At 37.8% G+C, this 10,552-nt stretch overlaps 1 protein-coding gene across 1 annotated transcript in view; it reads left to right on the top strand.

The window, feature by feature from the left end:
* LOC103193864 (aldo-keto reductase family 1 member C23-like protein) overlaps nt 1-10,552 on the top strand; it is a 71,814-nt gene that overhangs the window by 48,353 nt on the left and 12,909 nt on the right. Inside the window, exons 5-7 of the mRNA XM_042780437.1 lie at nt 1,176-1,298; nt 3,811-3,920; nt 5,225-5,390. Of these exons, the coding sequence (XP_042636371.1) occupies nt 1,176-1,298; nt 3,811-3,920; nt 5,225-5,390 (399 nt within the window). The remainder of the gene's footprint in view (nt 1-1,175; nt 1,299-3,810; nt 3,921-5,224; nt 5,391-10,552) is intronic.

Consider the following 10,552-nt stretch of genomic DNA (forward strand, 5'->3'; position numbering starts at 1 on the left):
TGTCTGGCCTTGCAGTAATAGGCCTTGGGTTACTGCTGGTAATCCTGCCTTCCCCTTGTAGGGTTAGAGGAGGTCAGAACATGTGGCCTCCTTGTCGTTTTTGCAGTGCCTCAAGCACTACATCCCTTTTTGAAACATATCAATGGGTACTCTGTCAATTCCTAGAGGCTTGTTTTTCACCAATTCCTTCAGTGCAGCCTGGACTTCTTCCTTCAATACCATTGGTTTTTAATCATATGCTACTTCCTGAAATAGTTGAAAACTGACCAGCTCTTTTTTGGTACAGTCATAATATAATATTCACAATATATAGTCACAATATAATACTCCTTCCATCTTCTTTTGATACTTTTTGCATAAATTGTTCAGTATTTTGCTCATAGAATCCTTCAATATTGCAATTGAGGCTTGAATTTTTCTTCCATTCTTTCAGCTTGAATAATGCTGAGTGTGTTCTTCCTTTTTGGTTTTCAATTCCATGTCTTTGCACATTTCACTATAATACTTTATCTTGTCAAGCTGCCCTTTGAAACCTTCTGTTCAGCTCTGTTATTTCATCATTTTTTCCATTCTACTTAGGCATGTAAATGGTATTTAAAATCATGCATGCAAATAGATCACTTGAGAATGAGAGGAGATAGAGAAACCAAGAGGTCTGAGGACTGAGCCCTGGGACCCTTCAGTATTACGGGTCAAGGAGATGATGAGACTCTAGGAAGAGGAGCAGTCTAGGAAATAAGAGGAGGCTCAAGCAAAGTGTCTCAAGTAAATAGCAATAACTCTGTCGTATGCCACTGACAGGTCAAAGGGGCTATGCTTCATTTGACTTAGCAGTTCATGAGCATGGCATTGGGTGTTGTGTTAGACTGACAACATTAGGTTGAAATATGACACCGAAAAACCGAAGAGAAAATTGAGGACAGTGAGCAGAGGCCACTTTTTTCCTCTGTGTGCCATATTGTCTATTTTCCTAACTATGAAACACTAATTCTATTTTTTGTTGTCACCATCTACATCCAATTTTTTCTATATTACTTTTGCTCTTCATGACAATCAACATCAGTCTGTTTCATGGTCATTTCTGGATAGTTGTTTCTTTTAATGGCTCTATCTCTTTTATTCTTGTTCTATGGCTAAATCACACAAATTATTCCTCATGATCTCTTCCTCTCCAGGCTCTGGAGAAGTGTAAGGATGCAGGATTGGCCAAGTCCATTGGGGTGTCCAACTTTAACCACAGGCAGATAGAAATGATCCTGAACAAGCCAGGGCTCAAGTACAAGCCTGTCTGCAACCAGGTGAGCCTCCTCCACCTGGCACAGCTGCTTCTGCTTTCTGGTCTTCACATTCTTTTTCTCTACTTATGCCAGCTGTCATACCTTCCTATTCAACTTATCTTTGTGAACTGGAAGATTCCACAGAGCAGATCCTCTGTCTAAAAAGACACTGATAGAATCAGATAGGTGTTAAGGGTTTGTGTGGGGTTTGGATGCCTGAATTCTTGGTCTTGTTATCTCTGCTTTCAGGGGTAGTTGACCAAGGAAGCACACACACAGGAACAATAACAGATTATTAAAGTACTCCAGGTTAAAGGGATGAGGATACAGGTTAATGAGGGTGAGAAAGAGGGAGGAAATCAAGTCTAAGGAACATTTACCATTATATGTTGAGGCTGAGCTAGGGACTGATTCTGTCTGTTCTCCTGGATTTCTACCATTAAATTAGCAGCTTAAACATACCTTTTTGCCAAACACTCTCAAAATAAGTTGTAGGTATGCCACTTACATATCTGTCTTATGCCCTCTACACACCTTAGTTACCTAATGCTGCTGACAGAAATACCACAAGTGGGTGGCTTTAAAGAATAGAAATTTATTTTCTCACAGTTCAGAAGGCTACAAGTTCAAATTCAGGTCATGGCATTAGGGTGAAGTCCTTTCCTTGTCTATTTCAGTTTTTGGTAATTACCTGTAAACCTTTGTGTTCTCAGTCTTGTAGATGCATCTGTTTCTGTTATCTGCCTTCTTTTTCTGGGTGTCTGTTTATTCTTCTCTTTTATTAACTCAGTAATGTGTAGGTTTAGGATTCACCCTATAGGAGGACAGACTCATTAACAAAACAAAAGACACTATTTCCAAATAGGGCCATATTTACAAGTATAGACTGTAGGATTTCAACACATATTTTGGGAGGACAAAATTCAATCTATAATAATTCCTCATGATGCATTTCATAAGCATGAAGATATTCTCTCATACATTCATGTTTTCATTACTGTATCTAAGTAAATTAATGATAGTTTTCTGATATCATTTACTGTCTAATCCATATTCAAATTTCCCCATTTCTTCCCAAAAATCTTTTGCATATCTTTTTTTAACCACTATCCAGTTGTGGCTCATGTAATACTTTTAGTTGTATTTCTCAAGCTCTTTTAATCTGCAACAGTCTCTCAACTCTTTTGTATCCCAAAATATCCAAACAGGTTATTACCAAATATTCTAGATTGATCAGGGTATTGTTTCGTGATACAAGTAAAGTTATTTCTCTAGTCACCATTCTATAAATTGGAAGTTAGATCTGAAGGCTTTCTTAGATTCAGGTTAAACACTTTGGGCAAGAAAATTTTGTAAGGTTACTGTGTCCTCCAAATTGCTCCCCAGCAGAAAGCACATATTGGCAGATTGTTCTATTAGTGCAGTGAAATTCAGCATTTGGTTAACCTAGTGATAGCCAGATCTCTTCTTTATAATTACATGTTTTCCTTTTTATAATTAGCTGATACATACTATGTTGGTTGATAATTTGGTATCAAAGAAAATCATATTCCCCAACAAATTTATGCCTGATAGTTTAGTATCCCTTGATGATTTTTGCCTAAATCCGTTATTTTGATGGGATTTGCAAATAATGATTTTGTTTTTCATTCTTTCTACTATTCTTATCTGGCATTTTCTGCAAAACAAGAATATTCCCTATTAACTCAGGATAAAATACAATTATTTCTTATAAGTCAGAATAAATAAGTAATTTGTACCTTTTAACTACAATTATTTAGAGAAAGCAATTACTATAATCATCACCTTCAATAAGGAGAAATGTTTTGTTCTTTCTCTTCCTCTCCACCTCTCATCCATACAGATTTGTTGTTGTTGTTACAGGCTGTCAAATCGGACCCGACTCATAGCAACCCCTCCTTGAATTTCCGAAGCAATATCACTATGAAAGTAGATTGCCCTACTTTCCTTCCAAGGAGTGGCTAGTGGGTTTGAACCGCCAGCCTTCTGGTTAGCAGTCAAGTGCCTTAGGCACTATGCTACCAGAGCTCCCATAGGAACTTAGAGATTCTTATTTATTCAATGTGTTAGAAATTATTTTAGTCATTATTTCTTTTGGTCCTCAAATCTACCCACATCTATCCACCAAACTGTTTCTTTTATTCTGTGCACATGCACCCGTAAGTGTTTGAGTCGCTTCATGCTTTCTAGCAAAATCGATGTCCAAAGCTCAAATGGTTCTTTTCCTGTCCCAGATCCAGAGTGACCCTTCTCTCCTTGTGGCCAGCGATGGTTTTTAGTAGCCAAGACCTGGGCAATAGAGGTACTTCTCTACAAGATCAGTGTTTGTTACTTTTTCAGTGGATAGAGATAGAAAAATTATTTTTTCAATTATTAATTCACACTGGCATTTCTAGCTCAAATACAATTTTAAGAAATACTTGTTCCACTGCTTTGACTTTTATCCTTTTCCTTACATTTTAATATCATGTTTTCATGTAGTCTGACCCATTTCTGTCCTGGCATTCTACAGGTGGAATGTCACCCTTATCTCAACCAGAGCAAGCTGCTGGATTTCTGCAAGTCTAAAGATATTGTTCTGGTTGCCTACAGTGCTCTGGGATCCAACCAAGATAAAGACTGGTAATGAGGACAGGAGTTTATCTAAAACCCCATTATGAAAGAAATATTTTTTAATCATACCATATCCTATTTCCTGGTGATAATGTTCAAATTGCTGGATAAATGGGGGAGAGAAACTTCAGAAATACTTCATCACAATGCCATTACCCAGCTCTACACTTTTATATTATGTATCTGGTCATAATAGAATGCAAAATGCAACCAATGCTATGGAGTCAGATCCGACTCATAGTGACCGTTCCTTGGGTTTCCAGGGTGATATCACTATGTAAGTGGATTGCCCAAACTTCCTTCCAAGGAGTGGCTGATGGGTGAACTGTCAGCCTTCTGGTTAGCAGTCAAAATGCTTTAGGCATTATGCCACCAGAGCTCCTGTATCTGGTTATAGAATGTCAATATCTGCATTAAAATATATACACAAGAAACTGACACAAAAGACATAAGCTCAATTTATGATTTTGACACTTTTTAACTAATTAACACGTTTCAATTCATCATCCATAAACCTCAGTTATCTCTTGACTAAAATCAGGAAAAAATCTAACTCCCAGGTCCATGAGGACGGAAAGAAATTACCATTTGAAAATGTTCTGTAAACTTCTGTACAAATATTATACATTGTAATCAAGGCTGAGGAGCTCTGATGGAGCAGTGGTTAAAGCTTTTGGCTGTAAAATAAATGATAATTGTTTCCAACCCAGCAGACACTTTGCAGGAAAAAGGTAAGGTAGTCTGCTTCCATAAAGATTTACAGCCTTGGAAACCCTATGAGGCAGTTCTACTCTATCCTAACGGGTCTTTATGAGTCAGAATTGACTTGATGGCAGTGGGTTTGGTTTGGGTAATTAAGGATGACACTGAATATTTCTTATTTGTGGCCCACTCAATTTTCAGCAATAACTTAAAAACTTTAAAATAAAGATTATCCAAGTTTTGCCATTTCTCTTTCCACTTTCATGTCCCTTTCTCTGGAGCTTTGCCCTGAGAAGAAAAACAGCCTCTGAAAAAGGAAGAGAGGAAATCCAAGGGTATGGAACCATTGTTCTTAAAATTAAGAGACCATCAAGATGACCTAGAAACCTTTTTAAAACCAAATGCTGTACTCACATCACCTCTAATTCAATCCATCTGGATGAAGCCCTAGACTTTGCATTTCTAACAACAAGTTTCCAGATGCTGCTAGTCAAAGGAGCACAATTGGAGGATCCCTGGTCTAGAGGAGACCACCTTAGTCTGTTTTAGAAACCTCATGAGAAATTGAAAACTCAGCTTCATGTGTTGACCATTTCTTCATTTCTTTCCAGGGTAGACCAGAGCATCCCTGTTCTCTTGGATGATCCAGTTCTTAGTGCCCTGGCCAAAAAGCACAAGCGAACCCCAGCCCTGATTGCCCTTCGTTATCAGCTACAGCGTGGGGTTGTGGTCCTGGTCAAGAGTTATAATGAGAAGAGGATCAAAGAAAACATGCAGGTAGTGAGAAGGGCTGTGGGCATCAGGGGAGCAAAGTTTTTGACCATTTGTCCTCTTATAGATAATTTTTTTAAAGGAGCTCATTATTCACACGTGGTATTCTGTACATAACAAGCCAATCTGTTATTAAGCTAAAGGGTGACCTCAAGGGATAATTTCAGTTTAAGGTTTAAAGAGTATCTCAGGGCAGTAGTCTCAGGGAATTCTCTACTCTCAATTGGTCTACTAAGTTTGGACTTTTTGGCTCTTTCTTCTTTTTTGATGTGTGCACTTATTGCTATAAATTGGCTTCTGATCACTGCTTTTGCTGTGTCCCAAAGATTTTGGTATGTTGTGTTTTCATTCTCATTATTCAAGGAATTTTTGAATTTCAATTTTAATTTCTTCTCTTACCCAGTCTTTCTCAAGGAGGGTGTTGTTCAGTTTCCATTTTTCCTGTTGATCTTCCTATTGTTGATTTCTAATTTGATAGCATTATGATCTGAGAAGATAGTTTGCAGTATTTCAATGTTTTTAAATTTATTAAAGGCTTGCTTTATGGCCTAACATATGGTCTATCATAGAAAAAGTTCCATGTGCACTGGAGAAGAATGTATATAGTGTTGCTGTTGGGTGAAGTGCTCTATAGATGTCTATAAGGCCAAGTTGGTGGATAAGTTTGGACTTTTTAAGAACTTGAATTCTGAATCACTCTAGGGTGACCCAGACAGAATGGTAGGTAGTGGTAGCTAGAAACCATCTAGTTCTTCTGGTCACAGGTAGATGAGGCCATGGTTCATGTAGACTATTAGTTGTGTTGACTAGTTTCTTTCTCTGAGTCTTTGGTTTCCTTCTTTCTCTTTTTTTCCAGAGAAGTAGAAACTGATAGACGTATCTTAGATAGACAGTCACAAACTTTTAAAACCCAGACACTACTCCCTACACTGAGATGCAGAACACTTTATGGATATATTATGCCAATTATTGAGTTGTCCAATGAGATTATGGCCCTAAGCCTCCAAATCCAGAAAATCGATTTCTCAGCATATTTGGTGATGTTTAAAGAGTATCTTTAGGATTCAAAATGGAGTCTTGTCAGTAATCACCATGCTGTTTCCCTCTAGCATCTTAGTGCTTGAAAAAACTAGGTACAGCAGCTTGATTTAGGGATTTTGGTGCTCTGAACAGCTCACTGAGTCAGAGTGCACCAAATTCAGAGGAGCAGAATTAGAGGAAAGGTACAGGGAAAGAAACTAAAGAAGATCTACCCTGTGGAACATGGACAGACAGCTGAGAAAGGCCATTAGAGACTTCCCTAGGGGAGCAACCAGCAGGTGAGACCTCCCTGGGTCAAGGCAAAAGGCCCTTCATATCAGCATACCAGTGACCACACCAACATACTAGCAATTATCCCAAGCATCTACCTTCAGCACCTGATTTTATTGGTAACTTGGGTTGGCTAGGTGCAAACGGGTACACCCAGCACCACTAAAACCCAAGCAGAAAGCACATTGGTCCTCTAGGATGGTGGGCTCACTCCCCCCTCAGCAGGTCACTGAATAGGCTTGGGTCAGCTTAGTGGCACTGAGAGGTCTGCACTTGACTTTATCACTAATATTGGGGCCACAGATCACTAGCAGGCACTCTCCTGACTCCAGTGCAGCTGAAACCAATCACATCTTTGGTGCTATAGGTGGGCAGTCTCACAGACAAACTCCTGAGCTGATTGCGGTCTGGGTGGGTTGGGCTGGCATTGTGGGCAGTTGGGACAGAGAGAGGAAAAACCCGCAGCTGATTGCGGAGCCAGGAAGTTGTCTTGAGTCGGATTTTTGGTGCCGAGGGGTCTCAGGAGCAGGGTCTTGGCATATGTCTGAGCCTGGTGGAAAGTAGCAACACCCTAACAACTGGAGTCTTTCCTGAAATTGAGCAGAGAGCCTGTAAATAACAGTATGACATCATCAATAGCAGTCTACTCAAAGCTCGAGAAATTTACCCTAGCAGCAGCAAGGTTTCCTTTTTCCACTCCCACCTCCTCCGCCAATAACTTTACTCATCCGATAGAAGAAACCACATTCAGCCAACATAAAACCTCCTGGTTCAAACTCAAAACTCTCTTTACGACAAACAAAAACCCATATCCACATTCCACACAGTGATTCCATCATCACAAAGAAAACTGCAAAGCGACCCAGCATACCTGAATTAATAATAAAATAAAATACACCAGCTTCACCTTTTCAAAATATTAAACCATAAAACCAAGACAAAACAAATCAACACATAACCAGCAGTTAAAGACAACCTCAAAATGTCTCAGAAACAACAGGCAACCTCAAATCAAACAAACAAAAAAAAAAAAACAAGACAAGGCATTAGAAGCAAAACCACAAACAAAGGTCTCATTATACATGGAGGAGGAGGAGGCAACAGAATTATCTGAGAAGGAATTTAGAAGGTATGTTTATAGAGGTATGCAAGAGCCTAAGGAAACCCCAGACAGAAACAAGGAGAACACAGACAGTTCCCCGGAGGAACTCAAGAAAATCTTTCAGGAACAGACTAATAAGATTAATGCACAATCAGAACTCATAAAAACAACAATTAGAAATGCAGAAGATGAGTACTGAAATGCAGAAGATGAGTACGAAAATGACAGAATTACACAACACAGTAGAATCACAAAAGAGTAGGTTAGAAATGGTTGAAGAACACATATCCCAACTACAAGACAAATCCCTGGACGCTAGCCTGTACGAAGAAAAATCAGAACAAAGATTTAAGATAAATGAAAAGAACCTAAGAATTATATGCAATGACATGAGAAGAAACAATATAAGACTCACTGGAATTCCAGAACAAGAAGAGGCTAAAAAGACCACTGAGAAAATTGTGGAAGACCTGATAACAGAAAACTTCCCACATATCATGAAGGAAGAAAAGATATTTGTCCAAGAAGCTCATAGAACCCCACACAAGATAGATCCAAAGAGAAAAACACCAAAGCATATTATAATCAAACTTTCCTAAACCAAAGACAAAGAAAAAATTTTGAGAGCTGCCTGGGAGAAAAGAAATATTACTTATAATAATCAAACAGTTAGGCTGAGCTCTGATTACTCAGCAGAAACCATGCAGGCAAGAAGGCAATGGGATGGCATATACAAAACACTGAAGGAAACTTCCAACCAAGAATCCCATACCCAGCCAAATTATCCATAAAACATGAGGGCAAAATCAAGGCATTCTCAGACAAACAGAAATTAAGGGATTTTGTGAAAACCAGACCAACCTACGAGAAATGCTTAAGGAAGTCCTTCCAATAGAGAACCTACAACAGAGATCAACAAAACCAGGATTCGTGGCATCAACACTACAGAAATACATACTGAAAATAAGACCATAAAACATTGTACCTTAAAAACCAAGGAACTCAATCAGCACACAACAGCAACAACCTATCAGAGGGAGTAAAACTTCTAGGTTCAGACTTTCAAATGGAGAAGAAAACAAGACGATGTCTTCGTAGTACGCACTGTTCTAAAAATGTAGAGATAAGAATATACTCCAAGGTAACCACAGAGAAAAGTAACAATTCTTCTAAGAAAATCCAGAAGGAAGGAAAACATATGGGTTTAATAAGCACAAAACCAACTATAAAGAAGAAAAGGGAGAAAGCATTAGCCAACAAACTAAACTCAGCACAGAAAAGTATATGGACCAAAGAAACACCAACAACATGACAAAAAAAATAAATAAATAAAATAGAATGACAGCAATCAATTCATACCTATCACTAATTACCCTCAATGTGAATGGACTAAATGCACCTATCAAGAAAAAGAGAGTGGCAGACTGGATCAGAAAAGAAGACCCATCAATATGCTGCCTATAAGAGACCCACCTTATCCACAAGGATAAAAACAAATTAAACGTTAAGGGATGGAAAAGAATATACCAAGTCAATGGAAACCAAAAAAAAGCAGGACTAGCAATACTGATTTCTGATAAAATAGACATTAAAGTGAAAAACATCATAAGAGAAAAAGAGGGATATTACATGATGCTGAAAGGGTCAATTGACAAAGAAGACGTTACAATAATAAATATTTATGCACCCAATGAAAGAGCTCCAAAATACATGAAGCAAATATTAACTGAATTAAAAGGATAATAGACAACTCTACAATAGTAATAGGAGATTTTAACACACCACTTTCAAGGAGGGACAGGTCAACTGGAAAAAAACTCAACAAGGATACAAAAGAACTCAACAGTATAATCAACCAACTCAAACTCATAGACATATACAGAGCATTTCACCCAACAAAAGCACAATTCACATTCTTTTCCAGTGCACATGGATCCTTCTCCAGAATAGACCATATGTTAAGATATAAAACAAGCCTCAATAAATTCAAAAGCATTGAAAAACTGCAAAGCATCTTTTTAGACCACAATTCTATAAAACTAGAGATTAATAATAGGAAGAGCAAGAAAAAAGCATCAAACATATGGAAGCTGAACAACTCACTGATCAAAAACAACTGGGCTACAGAATAGATAAAAACTGAAATAAAAAAAATTCTTAGAAACTAATGAGAATGAAGATGCATCATACCAAAACCTATGGGACACAGCAAAAGCAGTACTCAGAAAAGAGTTTATAGCAATAAATGCATACATCCAAAAAGAGGAAAGACACAAAATCAAGACTCTAACTCATCAACTCCAACAACTAGAAATAGAACAACAAAAGAATCCTACAGTATCTAGAAAGCCAGGAAATAATAAAGATCAGAGCAGAAATAAATGAAACAGAAAACCAAAAAAAAAAAAAAATTCAGAAAATCAACAAAACAAAGAGGTGGTTCTTTGAAAAGATTAATAAAATTGATAAACCATTTGGCAGACCTAACAAAAGAAACGAAAGAGAAGATCCAAATCACAAAAATTGTCAATGAAAATGGTGTCATAACAACAGAACCAACTGAAATAAAACAGATACTGACAGAATATTATGAAAAACTGTACACCAATAGATTTGAGAACCTAGAAGAGATGGACAAGTTTCTAGAATCACAAGACCTACCTAAACTATCCCACTCAGAGATAGAAGGTTGAAGAGACCCATAGCAAGGGAAGATATTGAACAGGTAATAAAAAAACTTCCCACAAAGAAAAGC

This window comes from Orycteropus afer, unplaced genomic scaffold (assembly GCF_000298275.1).
Source record: "Orycteropus afer afer isolate SDZICR_OR568_19922 unplaced genomic scaffold, OryAfe1.0 scaffold00040, whole genome shotgun sequence".
Lineage (NCBI taxonomy): Eukaryota > Metazoa > Chordata > Mammalia > Tubulidentata > Orycteropodidae > Orycteropus > Orycteropus afer.